This window comes from Alexandromys fortis, unplaced genomic scaffold (genome assembly GCF_014885135.2).
Source record: "Alexandromys fortis isolate MF-2015 unplaced genomic scaffold, M_Fortis_MF-2015_v1.1 scaffold_179, whole genome shotgun sequence".
Taxonomy (NCBI): Eukaryota; Metazoa; Chordata; class Mammalia; order Rodentia; family Cricetidae; genus Alexandromys; species Alexandromys fortis.
Window position 1 is genome coordinate 3388945 of NW_026068062.1, and position 16359 is coordinate 3405303.

The following is a 16359-nucleotide window of genomic DNA, read 5'->3' on the forward strand; positions in this document are numbered from 1 at the left end:
CCAGGAGTCCGAGGTCTAGGTTGCATTAGAAAGAAATCTTTTAGTGGCAGCGAATAAACTATCTTAGACAATAAGGAAATACGCAAGCATGTTAAAATTAAATTATTATGACTTTCTGCTTACGTTGACTTGGAGCAATGGGCAATCCAAGCCTACAGTTATACAGGCCTGCTGCATTTGAAAATTAAGAAGAGATGGGAAAAGCAGGATGCCCCAGGGAAGGAAGATCACTTGAGAGTACCAGTTCCACTTTCCTTGCTGCTGAAACACCTTAGTCTTGTCCCACCTCTTCCCTGGCCAAGTCACAGCAAATGGAAGGGCTACAGAACAGAGATCACCTACAACAGGCAGAAGAGAAGTTGCCTGTAACAGATACCGAAGAGAGACCGCCTAGAACTTTGTGACTTTGCATGCTGTTTTGAGTCGGTAAGATGAAAAATAATTTTTTTCTCCCTTATGAGGGTACTATAAAAGATTAAGAAAAAACTTCACCTCTCACCAAGGAAACTTCTTGTTGTGCAATGAAGTTACATTTGTTCATACTGCATTTGTTATTGTAAAGATGTGTTGCATTTGCATTAATTAAATACAATTAACCTGGGCTCAGAGAGGTGGGCTTAGCAACAGGTTGAAAGGAAGTAGCAGGGAGGAGCTTAGCATGAGCTATTTTTCATTGGTCAGTGTGGAAGGGAGTGACTTCCAGGATGCCAGCAAGGAGAGCAAGTTAGCTATTGCTATGCGACCTCTCTGAGCTTGCAGGTTTTCACCCTAGCCTTTGAGTCTTGAATTTGATTAGAACTGTAGAGATTTAGTTAAAACTAACTACCTTTAGCAACAGCAGCAGAGCCACTATCTGGGGGAACAGAATTCCCCCCAGGCTACGGCCTTAGCAGCTGGATACTAGCAGTTTAAAGCAACAAAGTTGAAATAGCAACTTCTCTTTACAATAAAGACCACTACAGAAAACCACAAGCATTCAAAATGCAGTTGTGAAGCCCAGTTCCAATGGATGCATCTACAAAGCACTTGTGCACCTAAGGTTCAAGGAACATTGTGGAAGAGAGTGAGAAAGACTGGCAGAGTCAAAGGACCGGCGAGTTTGCTGTGAGTCTGTCTCCTAGGAATGTCAGACACCACACCTCTAAAGTCTCACCGACGTGATTGCCCAAATGTGTGCTGAACAGGAGGACACTAAAGGACATGACGAACTGGATGGGGGAAAAAACATTAGACCTCAACCCTACACAAAGAACTACAGGCATCTGAGGAACGCTGAGAGTGATCCTCACCAGGGAATGGTGATTAGTCGGTTATCCCTGTCAATCAGCCCTGAGAACAGACACACACACACACACACACACACACACACACACACACCCCACATATACACACGAACATTATATGTACTCAACATATATTTAGGAATATATATATGTATGTATGTATGTATGTATATATACAAATACATATACTCATGCAATAACAATGGATAGAAAAAGAAGCCATGATTTTGAAGGAAAGTGAGAAGAAGTATATGTGAGGGTTTGGAGGGAGGAAAGAGAAAATGTTGAAATTAAATTACAATCTAAAAAAAAAAACAACAGCAAGAAAGAAAAAATAAAGACAAAAGTCCCTCATTCCTTTTTGCTACCGTATTTGCTGTGCTGTTCAATAGAGAGAGAGGAGTACCTTTGTCCATGTCTATTCTTAGATTAGACCCTCTTGGGTTACAACAAGAAAGACCAAACTCCTCCAAGTAAATCAGGTCACTATTTTACACGTGTCTATACAATGGGATTTAGTCTTTCTTCTTTAATGTGGCATTACCACACATGTTTTCCCTCAAGGGTTTTGTTTTCTATGATTTATGAGAACATCAGCTACTATAACCAATCTCTTGGGAACTGCTAGGTGCTCAGTGTGGGCACTGATGTCACCCCAGTCCCTGGCATCCATCGTAGGGGCGCCAAAGGAGCCCCAATGGAACAGAAAGCTCCATCTCAAGTCTCCTCTCCCTGAGAGTTGCCTTGAGCCAGACTCCACCTCCGGACTCCAACTCCCAGCCTGCCAAGCGCTGACCCCCTGGGGAGGGTCAGGACCACTCCCACAGGCTATTTAGGCTTGCACCAGAAAAAGGAATGAGTGGTTTTGGGTTTTGCTTGTGCTCTTCCTCTGTGTGTCTCGTGTCCCCGCCCCCATGCCCCCAGCCACCCAAGAGTTTTATTAAAAAGAGTTTTTATGCATTTATTAAATGTGGGCATTTTTAATTCAGTCTAACCTGGTTTGATTAGAGTTCTTTGCACCGGCCGAGAGGCCCGTCTTAAGATTTTCCCTAACAGGCGCGTGAATGAATCACATGCTCCCTACCCCAAAGAAACAAGAATGTGTTCTCTCCTACTGCCAGACCTCAGCGGGAAGTTTTGGGTGCTAAAATAATAATCTTTTTCCCAGGAGGAGAGTGTCACTTGCAGGTTTGGGACGAACGGAGGGGAGTCAGGACTGGACATGTTACTCGAAATGTGAACTCTCCTGGCCCCAAGGAACTCACTACCTGAACCTCCGCCAGTTGCTGTAGCGAGTCACTGTGGCTGAGGAAAGATAACAGAACGTCCTAGGTCTCAAGAGCTTGAGGCTGGCCCCGCCCTCCGTGTTTGCCTCCGATAATCTCCTACCATCCCTCGCCCTGGAGTTTTGGGTGGACTTCAAGAGAGACACAACGTCCATCTCCACAGCACTTCAGAAGCCAAGAGATCTGGAGAACTAATAGTAGACAGGATTTTCTTCGCTTCTTGCCAGTTCGGACAACCACTGGAGCTGAACACACCTCTACTCCAACAAGCAAAACCCAGACCTAACCATCTGTCTGCAGTTCTCAGAACACCCTGTCCTAAATGGGTGGTGAGCAGTTTGGCATGGCCCTGGACTTGGTGCCTTCGCCAAGGCTTGCAGCAAATGTCATATCCAGAAGCGGTCAACGAAGAATGGCTCAAAGACGATGGCAACAAATGATCAGAGATACGGATTAAAGATGGAAGAGCAGTTAGGAGATATCAGTCATCCATGAGCTTTGATATTCAGTTAAGAAACACCATCTATATCTCAGTAATTGGACTAAGCTCCCAGGGACATAGTGCAGACAGAGACAATAGCCTGGCAGATCAGGGGAGACGAGTTAGCAGTTCTTGCACCAACAAGTCAAAGAGAAAAACTGTGTGTGTGTGTGTGTGTGTGTGTGCTAACACTATAGCTTATATGAAAGTCAGAGGAATTTGTGAGAGTCAGCTCTGTCTCTACCATGACCCAATGATCTAACCCAGAGGACCAAGTTTGGTGGCAATCACCTTTACCTATTAAGTCATCTCGTGGCCCATATGACCATAATGTGTCTCCACTTGTCACCAGTTGGTGGTTTTATGAATGGGGATTCACATACCAGTCTTTTGGGGTTTTTTTACTTTTTTTTTTTTTTTTTTGAGACAGGGTTTCTCTGTAGTTTTGAGGCCCGTCCTGGAACTAGCTCTTGTAGACCAAGCTGACCTTGAACTCACAGAGATCTGCCTGCCTCTGTCTCCCAAATGCTGGGTTTAAAGGCTTGCACCACCACCGCCAGGCTCACAGACAAGTCTTTATGTGAGCACCCGCGTTTACTTCCAGGCATACACCCAGCAAAGAGACAGCCGGTTATGAAGCTCTATACTTCTGAAGGACTTGCCATTCCCACAGAGGCCATGCTGTTCACGCCTTTCACATCCTCACCCAAAAGGCAAGATGTCTCCCCATCTCTCAAAACTTGTTTCTGAATTTATTATAGTAATCCTAGTGGGGGTGAGGTAGTCTTCACTAAGGTTCTGGTTTGCATTTCCCTAACAACTAATGTCACTGAGCCTGCTAAAGTGACAGCAGTCTATACTGGTCTTTTGCCTGTCTTGAAAGGTTTTTTTTTTTTTTTTTTTTTTTTTTTTTAGTTTTTTCGTTATTTGGTAATTTCACACAGGCATACAGTTTGCGTAAATATCTTCGTCTCCTTCCCCAGCCAGCTCTTCTCAGATTGCCCCCATTCTCTTCCCAGTTTCACGTTCCCCTCTTTTTTATTACCCACTGAAGCCAAAGCACCCAGGCATTGAGTTACCCATGAGAACAGGGCAACCAGCTAGAGGCCACACCCCTTGCCCGCCCACAGAAGCCACCAATAGTGCCTCAGCTAAGGGGCGGGGCCTAGTGAGCCCCTCCCCATCAACGCTGGAACTTTATCTTGATCTCCTGTGGGTTGTGTCCAGGAAACAAGAACAGTGAGCTTATGAATGCAACAGTCCTGACGTGCCAAGAAATCCTCCCAACCTCGGTTGGGTTCTTGTAATCTTTCCACAGCCCATTTCCGCAATGCTCCCTGAGCCCTGAACAGGGGATACGACACACATCCCAAGTCGGGCTCAGTGTTCCAGTCACTTACTCTCTATACCAGTTGTGAGCCTCTAGCAAAATAGTACCATCTTAACAAGTATTTAACTTATTTTAAAGTGCACATGCCCTTGTCAACTGCAGCTCATAGCTCCTCCTTCTTCTGTCTCAAGCTCTGAAGAGTTTACAATATCGTCCGACCCTGACCCTTCCCCTGCTGGACAAGAACTGTGATGATGAAGAGTGGCTGGGGGTGGCTCGGTGACACAGCATATACTGAGCATGCGCAAGGAAGGCCTGGCGCTGACGCGTAGCACCATAGGAAATATCGGGAAAGGGCGATGCATGCCACTGACTATAAAACGATTCCTCTTCACCGGAGCTAGAAAGATGACTCAGTTAAGTTATGCTGACCTTGCAGAAGACGTGGACCCAGTTCCTAGCTCCCACGTGGTAGCTCGCTACCGTGTTCACAATCATCCTACAGTCTAGCCTCTGTGGGTACTAGGCACCCGTGCAGTACATACACGCAGGCTTGCACTCACACACATATGATAAAAATAACTGAAAAGGATCCTTAAGAAACAATCTGTGCTCTGTAGCAACGGTAACGCTCCTTTCTGATGTGCTATTTCTTAAGAACGCCACTTCTGGTCACCTAGTCACAGCTCGGTACAAGTACCACCTAGCAGATTACCCCCTGGGGTTTCTGCATTTAAAATAAAAAGTCATGGATGCTAATAACACACCATGCAGGGGATAACAACGAAAGCTTCCTGAGAGGTCCAGGGAAGAGTAAGCAGAGCCACACCACACTTCTCGCGGCTCATCACTCAGCAGCTAAGGCTCCGCCAAAAGAGCAAGCAGCAACTCTGTCCAGATCTGTGCTCTGATGAGTCACTCAATCAGTATTTCCTAAGATGAGGACATACTCTGCTGTTGTCTCTGGATGGGGAATCTGTAGAACTTCAAAAGTTACGAAACTGTGAGTCTCTGGGGAACGACTTTTAAACAGAGAACAGGCCGTTACAACAGCGTTCCCCAGTCCACGACCTGGTTTACGCGGCTGTTATCCGTCACACACAGAGGACGCGGTGCCTCTTTCCTAGATCTTGTAGGTCACTTCCACACTCTGCCATGCATTTCTAGTAGAAAAATTACCAATCTTTGAGATATAATTTCTGAATCTTAATCTTTTTGAAAAAGAAACAGCGCTGGCACTTCACTGGTTGGCTAGGAAATGTCCCCACAGCTTGTGTGTTTGAACATCTGGGTCCCATCTGGTGGCACTGTCTCGGGGAGCTGCGGAACCCTGGCCTCTATGGCCTAGCTAGCGGGAATGGGTCTTAGCGCTCTGCTTCCTGATCCAAAAGTGTTGTCACAGACCCGCTCCCTACCCCTTCGGCCTTCCCGCCATGGTGGAGACTTACATTCTCCTCTTCCTTCTGCTGCTGCAGCCAGTTATGCCTGTCAGGCAACGGATATAAAACCATGTAACAGGTGTGTGTTAACTGCCATCAAGACAAGAACAACCAAGCCTTCATGACACAGACAACCCAGGTCTGGATAATCGGCACATCAAACAACTCTGCGAAATAAACCAAAACACTAAGCACTGGAGGCGTCCTGCCAAACAAACACACGGCAGCATGTTTTAAAAGCCAGATATATTTTAAAAAGATCGTGCTTACAATAAGTAAATTATGTAGTGAAGAAACATCAAAATGAAGTTGATGAAAAAAGGCACATTTGCAGAGTTGAAGAGTACAGAGAGTTCCTCGCTGGTTCCACTAACACAGAAGGAAGGGAGACAGATATGTTACAATTATGTTCTCAGCGGACGGTGGCTGGCAGCGGACATGATTAACACTGGCTTCTTTTCTCCCTCCTGAGGGGCAGTCTTTCCCCTTCCTTGGTTTGGAGAGGAAAGTTAGTCTTCTGCCATGTAGAGGCGATACATCAGGGCGACAGCCAGGGCTGAGACGGCTGGGATCACCCAGTTGGTCCACCAACTAGAAAGACACAAGAGCAACAAGATGCTTGAATGCTCCTCACTACAGAGACCTCAACCTCTGGGCTCCTCTGATGGAAAACTCCCACAACCTAGTTTTCTTACTTCTGGAACCACGTGAGCTAAAAGGTCAGCTCAGCTCTGCTAAACTTGAGCACAGTGCACACTCTAGAACGTTGACGTTGCTGCTCTCCCTGGTTGTCACCATGAGAAAACTCACACCCTTGCTCTGCTCCCAGCTATTCCCATATCCTTTATACAGAGAGCTGCGTTGGCTCTCTCAACAGACACTGCCTAGGAGCAGTGACTTTCTCCTGACGTGAAATCACAGACCACACAGGGGAATGCTCCTGATATGTCTTGTCCTCTTGCAGGACCCACTTAGCACTACGATGAGAATCAGAGGATTGGCATTCCCGTGTGGAGGACACTGTTAGCCAGCTCTACAGCAGAGGGCAGACCTTGTCCCCAGAGCCACCAAGTAAGGAGCCTGATCCCCAAGTGCAAGGCTGCCACTCAAACTCAGCTTTAAATTCTCAGATACTTCTTCAAAACCCCAAACTTAATATCTATGCCATATGGATTTAAACTGTTAAGTAAAACCATACCCAGAGTATTTAGTCTGTGGTGTCTCTCGCAAATTCAAAAGCATATCTGATTTACACTGTTCAGTTTTTCTAAGCTTCCAGTGGATGGTAAATTAAAGATTATAGGTAAAATTAGACACATAGCTGGGAAGAACTTTAATGTAGCTATAAATTTTCAAATTGGATTTCAACCTGTAAATTTCAACTTTTTGGAAGACAGAAATCAGATGGGAAGATGTCTTAACTCTGGCTCTGGAACCCTACAGGAGCCTTTGTCCAAAACAAAACAAATGAAAAGACAGCAGCATGTACCTGGAATTAGAGTCCACAGTAGTGATGAGACTTTCCTGGAACACAAAAAAACATGAAGTTAACATCTGAGCATTGATCCCCCTGATTCAAAACATGCTTTAAGATTAAAAAAAAAATCACCATTTTATTCAACTGTCTTTTAAAAATTGTTAAAAGAAACAATTATGTCCAAATTCTTCTTACTAAAAAGCCTGATTTCACCATGTTTTAAGAAAATGAAATTTTAAGAACTACATTTAAATTGGTGAATTTGAAAATGTCAATAGAATGCATATAATAATCCACACTTAACATTTAAGCACTTCATCATGAAAACTGTAAATAGAATACTCGTGGGCACATATGCAAGGCCGTGTCACTGTCCTTGGGAAGGGAACTTTAACTCTCCATAGCACCGAGTATGAACTATAAGTGTCATTTATGTCCACCACACCTGCCAGGGCATGAGAGTGCACCTACACCACGTTACAGGCGTGCCGACCACCATGGTAAGAGCACCGCCTTTCCTGAGACATCTTCAGCCCACTGGATGGCACCAGAAAGAGCCCAGACTAACTAGGGAACTGCTCTGCCTCGCCAACAAATGGCAGTATTTACCTTCTAGCACTTTCTGAGCACAGGCCTTCTCAGGAGGACAGTTAAAAAAAAAAAATCACCACGTATTTTCTCAGACCGTTCAAGGACTGCGTCCCACCGAAGCACACGCATTTAGGTTTTAACACATTTTAGGAAGCACTTGAATATTCCACACCAGCGAAACTGTTAGTGCGCCAGCAAAAGCAGCCACAGACAGGCCAGCTCTGTCAGAGAGTCATGTCTGCACTTCCTGCAGCATAGATGGAAAACATCAGCCAGGTAAGTAGCTTGACGCAGCAAAGCAGAGCGGTGCCCCTGAGAGGTGTGTTAGGGACCCCACCCAAAAAAAAGCAAATTCATTTTGGGGGCGCATGAGCAAAGCAGCCCAGCAACACACACCAACCTTGACACAGCACCTTTAGGACTCCTGACATAGTAGGGGGAAGAAAAACGAATCATTTAAAAAGAAAACGTCACACCTGTTACCCTTTTAAGCAATTTTTAATAGTGGTGGCGACAGGAATTCGTAACCAGCACAAGATTAATTTTCATGAGCATCTGGGTATAATTGACACCGAGTGTGAGAGACAATTAAATACGCAAACAATATCATTCAGTTATTAGAAGAAGCACAATGACAGACGACACCGAAGAGCCCGCTGAAGGCATGATACTATCGCATGCTGGATAGTGTGAGGACGCAGAGAGCAAGGACCACTTGCTTGAGATACAGGCAGGGGTGCATGCATTTCAGGAGACCCCGTGCAACCTCAGGTAAGCCTTCCCGGCCTCCCCTGTCTTTGTGGCCACATTGAGAGCACAAAGGCACCAATATAAGGTTAAAATATTGCTGAGGCTCAAATGTGCCCACACCATTTAAGATACGGTTATAAGGGCAGGTGACTTGGCTCAGCAGGGAAAGGTACTTGCTTCAGAGCTGGACAACCTGGGCTTTCCTGATCCCTGGGACCTGTGCAATGGAAGGGGAACCAGTTCTCCTGAAAGTTATCCTCTGACCTGTGCGTGTGTGTGTGTTGTGGCACACAAGCGTGTGCGCACATACACACACACAATAAATATTTCTGAAGTTTAAATATAGGTAAATAAAATAAATAATCCTAATGTATCATTACCACCACCATCACCAGTAACAATGACATTCCAAAAGGTAGAATTTAAAAAAAAAAAAAAAAAAAAAGGAGTTTTTGGATTGTCTACTTTCTTCATAGCCTTAAAACCCAGAATGCTTGGGAGTTGAAGCTATAATCTCCACTTCACAGAGGGATAAAGAAGCCCATTTTATCTAGTGGCCTGTGCTCCTAGAGGATCAGCTGGGTTCAGGGAGCCAGCAATGAACTCTCTGCTGCCTGTTTTCTGTGCAACCTGGAGGACTTCCAACGTGCAGTACAAACTACCGGTATAGCACGTATAATGACTTACAAAGGTCATGTGAGTCAGCATAATTCATGATTAGCTTCATATAAAAAAATACAAATCCCTAAAGCCTTTGCAAACCAGTCATCTCAAAGAAGTTCACGTAACCTAGCTCACTCCTTCATTGGAAGTACTGAAAGTGGAGTCTTCCTAAGAAGTTCGGAGACTCCAGGAACTGAAGAGACCAACTGACAAGCCAGACGCTGGACACGTGACCTCCACAGCTTTCATGGCAGCTCACCAGAGCTTCAGGGCCCCGAGGTCTGAGGATCTCAGAGACTAATACAACCTTGTATATCACGGTGCTTTGAAAAGTATCAACAAGGAAGTACCCCAATACTGTTACTACCTTCTATATAAGCAAAGTTGATTGCTGGGGATTCATTCATAGATGTATAATTTCTGTAAATTCCTTAACTTGGCAGTTTAGCTTCTTTTGGGAAGGTTCAAGAGAATACTCTCCAGTCCATCATATTTCTCAAAATTAAACTATATATTTTAGGTAAGCAATAATTTTTTCTCAACACTGAGGACTAACGCACACACCAGGTCTTATGCAGACTTGGAAAGTGCTCTACCACTGAGCTCCAGCTCCATGTGTGATGATTATTTAAAAACATCAGACTGTAGAACACATCCTCCAGCCTAAAGATGATTACATGATGCTGTGGGACAATGGCCTTTTATCCTGTCACTTGTATTATTTTTAATAAAATGTTGATTGGCCAGTAGGCAGGCAGGAAGTAGAGGCGGGTCAACGAGAATTTTGGGAAGAGGGAAGTTTCAGTCTTTAGTTGTTACCCAGGCAGAGAGAAAGCCAGACACAGAGCAAACAAGATGTGACTGCCTGGCTGAAAAAGGTACCAAGCCACGTGGCTAACACAGACAAGAATAATGGGCTAATATAAGTTATAAGAGTTAATAAAAAGACTGAGCTAATGGGCCAATCAGTTTACAATTAATGTAGACCTCTGTGTGATTTCTTTGGGACTTAAGGACTGCAGAAACCGGGTAGGACAGAAACCCCTATCAATAACACAGGACCCTAAGAAATACACAGTTTTGTTTGGCAGAAATAACAAAGCACCCGGAAAAGCAGCAAATCATTTTCTTCATGTCACTTGCTTCCAGCCTCTCGAGTAACCAGCAAGGGTCACCCCTTTCTCCCAGCTCCGCTCCAGTTTAAGCGAAATCACAACAGGAAATAAAGGGATTCTTTTGCTTGTTGGTTTGTTTTAAAACAACAAAATACCCCAAAGCTGGTCCATCTGTAAAATCTTGAGAGTAAAAATATCTGCTTTGCACACCAAGTAGATGTGGAGTCCAGGGAGAGGCTCCACGTCCACTGAGCCACGCGTGATAAAATGGAGGCCCAGTGTCTGACTGAGAGAGAGCTGCTCCCTCCTGCAAACATGGGCAGGAGGTCTTTCGTTAACACTGACAGTGCGAGTCCCAGAATTCATCCTGCCGTGTGTGCTCCGTCCACCAGCTACTCCAAACATCAAAGTAATGGAAACTACCCACAGAGAACAGCAAACATAGCAGGCACACACACGCTCGTCCCTCAACACTGCCCTTCGGGACAGTCTCATATATCCCAGGCTAGCCTAAAACCCACGAAGTTGCCTGGGACGATTTCTGGTGCTCCTGTGATCATTTCCCAAGGACTCAGGATTCCAGGTGAGCACAATAACGGCCAGTTGTTGGAGACTGAACTGAGGACCTCGTGCATGCTGAGCACCAGCATGTGGATCTCCAAGACCCACAGCTGCACAGCGAACATGTTCTAAGAACAAACGGATGAGGGCGGCCTCCAGTGGTCTGGGGTAGGAGACAGGCTAACCACCAAACACACCTGCATAGGCACTATGGTTAGGGATGTGGTTAGCCTGCAGCAGATCAAAGCTCAGGAAACAAGCCTCCCCAAAGCCTGTTTTCCTGCAGGTGACTGGCTCACAACAAAACCACTAACATACTAAACATCTAACAGGACTGAAACGGACCTCTTCCCTAACAGACTCTGGGGAAACAACCACAGATGCTCCAGCATGTCAGCCGCCTATAAAGCAGCCAGAAAACCCACCTACTCGTCAGAATCTGAGCAACTGTCACAGACATAGTTCAGATTCTAAACACCATTTCATTTTCTTAACTCTCCCTGAAGCACGCCTATCACCAGTGTTAAATGTGCACTGGGAAGCTGACACATGGCTTTTCCTGCACCGTGTGGGAGTCGGAGTGAGCGCAGCATCTGCACCCATGCATCTCGGCAGCAGAGACAACACGGCGGGCTGTCCACAGAGAGGCGCGCCCTGTGTGCCTTCTCCACTAAGGCCAGAAGCACAGAGCAAAACGGAAAAGCTGGGTTTCCTTGCTGTCGTTTCTAAAGCAAAACCTTCCCTCACCCTTCGTTGTTTACGAGCCTGAATTAACTTTGGCCTAGGCTTACTTTTCAGGAACTTCGGCTGCTGTCCTCATAAATTCTTACTCTAGATTTGATGAGCAAATTAAATAAGAAAGTCAGCTCAGACTGAAAAACTAGGGGATGCCAATGTGAGACGCCTTTTCTGAATGCCCAGGACACCACACTCTACAGAAAAGGGAGAGCCATAGGTAAGTCCTCTCCGAGTCAGGGAGGAGAACATGCTTCCACTTAAACAAGCATTTTCAATCGAGCTATACACCCAGACTTTTGTTTATTAATAATTATGATGTTTTTCACAGTAATACATTTGTTGTAACACACAAGGTCTCCTCAAAACCACACTGACTGGTAAGAAAAACAAAGGAAAAACCCCAAACCAAGCTTTTGCAAAGCCAGTAAATCACACATCTACCTAACCCAGAAAGACCTGTGCAGGCGGTGACCTTTGCCCCAGTTTGACCTGCAATGAAGACACACAGTGACCTCTGTCCACCACTCTGAGGTGGTTGTGCAAACTTACCGAAGGCTTGGCGATCTTTGATCTGTCATCCTGTAAGGGAAAAAAAGAAAAGAGTGGGATTAAAAATAACAGGACATCTATCTGTAAAAGTCTCATATTCAAAGGGCTGACTTATTTTTAAATTATTACTCAGTGACTAGCATTTGGCATTCAGCAAAGTTAAATACAAAGTTTGATCCGTGTGGTTTGACAACAAAAATTCACAGTAGTTAGGAACAAGAGGCATTTCCATTCACAGTTCCAGAGTTCAGAATGGACCCACGACTGTCTTGGTTATATGTGGAGAGGTTTAGAGACTTACTAGAGTTGTCAATTCAGAGAACAACTGAAAACAAAATCCTTCCCTTCCTTCTCCACTCTCAAGCTCACTGAGATACGCATCTTTCTGCTATGATGGCCTCAGTGAAGCCTGCAATCTCCCAGAAATATGACTATAAACTATCCAACCCTCAGGCTGAGGATGTCAAAATCCAAGGGCATCTAAATGCTGACCACAGAAGAACCTCACAGGGAGGTGACCTAAATGAAACTCACCCTCCCTCCTCATAGGAAGAGAACTTAAAGGAACAGGACAAGGAGGAATTCTCACAAGGGCAGACCTTGCCGATACAATACAACCATGTTATTTCTGGGAAGTATGAAAATGTGTAGGCTGATAAAACCTCCAGAGAAACACGACAGAGTCTAAGTATACATAACCTCCCAGCAAATCCAAAAGACGGCAGGCAAGCAGAAAAAGAGACACATACATACATACACACACACATACACACACACACTCACACTGACAAACACACACAGATACACACACACACAGACACACAGAGATAGCTCAACAGAACCTGCTCCAAAGTGGATTTCTGGGACTTCTAAAAAGAGCCTACTTTTATCTTTTCTTCACTTTTGGTTCTTACAAAAACCACCATTCATATACAGTAAGACATAAAAATAGGGATATGCCTATATTTATTTACCTTCAGCATTTATTGCTTGCGTAATGGGCTGGGGCAGCTACTTGTCTCTCATCAGGGAATGTGTACTCATGGCCCCCTTCACTCCCCTGGCTGCAGGAGAACAAACTGACTGGACTGATTTCCCCACTCTGAATGTGTCTCTCTCTGGGCTCTCAGAGCCTGGGGAGTGTCCCCAGGGCAGAGCCTTGGAGCACAGCATTCTGACCCTGATTAAGCAATAACCATAACCAAAAAATGCCAAGCAAAGAAAGCTTGAGCCAATTTATTTTATGACAAAATGGGGTCCTGACTAGGCATGGTGATGTACAGTGATAATTCCAGCACAGATAAAGGTTTGAGGAGCCAATTTCAGGCCAGCATGGGCTATATAGGAAGCTCCAGACCAGCCTGGGCTATGTATTGAGACCCTGTCTCAAAGTATTCTAAACTCAGAAGAAATTGGTTTTGCTCTATTGTTTTTTAAAGTTTTTTTCCTCTCTCTCTCTCTCTCTCTCTCTCTCTCTCTCTCTCTCTCTCTCTCTCTCTCTCTGTCTTTCTCTCTTTGTGTCTCTCTCTCTGTCTCTCTCTCTCTGTCTCTCTCTCTCTGTCTCTCTCTCTCTGTCTGTCTGTCTCTCTTTCTTTGGTGCAAATCTAAACTTACCCATGTCAAACACTAGCCTTATTGAAGAAGAAAGGCACCTCCTACCCCAAGAACTGACTTACTGGGTGGAGCTCCCCGATGATGTACGTTTTGGACAGTTCTCGTGCGTCAGTAGAGTGCCCAACATCCTCAAAGTTCTCCGTAGCATCACCCCCGGCTTGTTCTCTTAGAACTTCTTCCCCACCGGGATGCTGTTCAAAGAACAGATTGCATGAACGTTAAAATCTTTCAGGTCAATGAGTTAAAAGGAAATGGTTACTTTATTGAATCCAATAGCCTACCCCAGAAGTCACTGATGACCATGGCTGACTTTAAGTGTCTATGATGGGAACTCTAAGCATGCTTCTTCACGATCCAGTTCCTTGGTGACCATACAGCAGACGCTTCCTCTGATGCTATCTGTCACCGTGCTGGCCCAGCAACAACGGGTTATACGGGTGGTGGCCTTAATAATGTGGTGGGAACTGGAGAGATGGCTCAGGGGTTAAGAACACTGCTGCTCTTTCAGAGGACCCGGGTTCAATTCCCAGCACCCACCTGGCAGCTCAGCTCACAATTGTCTTTAACTCCTGTTCCGGGGGACCCGATGCCCTCGTACAGTCATACATGCAGGCAAAATACCAATGTACATGAAATGAAAATAAGTAAACTATTTAAAAAGATGTAGTAATGCCTGCTCTGCTTCTCTGGGAAATTCCCCAAATTTTGCTTCTTCACCCATCCCTAAACAGTCTCTTCAGCCATCTACTTAAGGCTCAGACTTGGGACCCTCTCAGCCTGATTCTGGGCCAAGGAGGGACCGTCCATTGGTCAGAGAGAGGTGAACACAAAACTTCCCTTCAGGACTCACTCCGTACAGCTACACTGCACAGCTGGCATTGCTCAGGGGACAAGCAGGAAGGTGCAGGATGAGTGAGCATGGAATTCTTTCTGGAGGGATCCAAGTAACCGCCATCACGATGTATAGCCAGAACATCTACAGAAAAGACAGTGCACTTCTACGTGGAGCGGAGGGAAGAACCCTTCATTTTGCAGAAGCATTTTAGTGCTTTAGTTGCATTAACTGGAAAAACAAAGGACAATCTTGCTTCAGGAAGCCAAGTCCAACAGTGGAAAGAGACCCTAGGGGATGAGGCCCAGAGGTTCCTGGCTAAGAGTTCTCAGACATGCAGAAGGAAAACGCGCTCTGCTAAGTCATCCAAAACACTCTGGCAGGAAAGCAAAGCAAAACAAAACAAAAACCACTTCTTATGTTTTTGGTTATGAGCCTAACCTTTAATGACTCAGCCATCCCTCTCACCCCTGAAACTCTTCTTAAATTAAGCTTGAAGATGTACCTGGATCGAATTCATCCTGATCTTTAAGTAAGTTACCTTAGGGTCCATAAGCCACCTCCCTGTGTAGCCGAAGGCAGTCCGGCCTTCCTTCCTAGGAGGTGTGGTCTTATCAGAAGACCTGTATCACTGGGGATGAGCTCTGGAGGTTTTCAAAGCCCACACCAGACCAGCGTGACTCTCTCTGCCTGCTGCCTGGACTTCATGATGTAAAGCTCTCAGCTACCGCTCCAGGGTCACCCGTGTCTTCCTCCTGCTGTTATAACCATGGACTGTAAGCAGGCTTCTGATTAAAGCTGCTTTTTCTCATGAGTTGCCTTGGCCATGGTGAAGAGATCTTCACAGCAACAGAACACCAACTAAGACACAATGGGAACCAGAGAAAATAGCAGGACTTGGGGGCTGGAGAGGTGGTTCAGTAGGAAAGAGCATTTGCCACTTGCAGAAACCCAGATGCAGACACCAGCACTCATCTCGTGGGGGGTGGCTCAAAACCACCTGCAATTCTACTGCAGGGGGTGGGGACCTGCACACATGCGATCCACATACATGCACTCAGGTACAACACCCATACATACATCCACATAAAATAAACAAGGAAGGAAATCCTGGTCATAACTTTGGAGGATATATTTTATGTGTCAGACAAATATCATTATGTTTAGCGAACACAACAGTACCTTAATAAACACTTCCCGATATTAGTATCTGCCCTCAGCATGACTTGCATTGCATAAACATTCCTCTGTGTCACTGGAATATGCTCTGCTCCAGCCCTTCTGACAATCAGAAGTGACTGGCAAGACGTAAATTTACACTAAAGGCTCTAGATGCACCTCAGGTGTGGCAGTGGTAATCAAGACTTTCTGGTTCTGGAACCATCTGGAACTGCCAAACATTGATCTGACCAAGGAGCAGAAAGGCAGGGACGTAGGAGATATGAAGAGACCAAAGTCCCCAGAGCCCAGAGGTGACCAGTCCCACACTACTGCTCCTCAGGTAATGACCTAAAATTCACAAGTTCCTCAACTTGGGATTCCTGCTCAGGACAAGTGAGCCTCATTGGATCTCCTGGAGTCTCGATGTCCACCAGAGACAGCCTATCTTCCGAGACAACACAAACGAGGTGATGTCATCATCTTGGTCTG

At 45.4% G+C, this 16359-nt stretch overlaps 1 protein-coding gene across 1 annotated transcript in view; it reads right to left on the bottom strand.

Moving 5' to 3' along the window:
• Positions 1-6048: 6048 nt before the first annotated feature.
• The window catches only part of Cyb5a (cytochrome b5 type A), a 31456-nt gene continuing 21145 nt past the window's right edge, over positions 6049-16359 (bottom strand). The window contains exons 2-5 of the mRNA XM_050120271.1: positions 13940-14068; positions 12264-12293; positions 7309-7343; positions 6049-6410 (exon numbers count right to left, since the gene is read on the bottom strand). Of these exons, the coding sequence (XP_049976228.1) occupies positions 6329-6410; positions 7309-7343; positions 12264-12293; positions 13940-14068 (276 nt within the window). The 3' untranslated portion in view covers positions 6049-6328. The remainder of the gene's footprint in view (positions 6411-7308; positions 7344-12263; positions 12294-13939; positions 14069-16359) is intronic.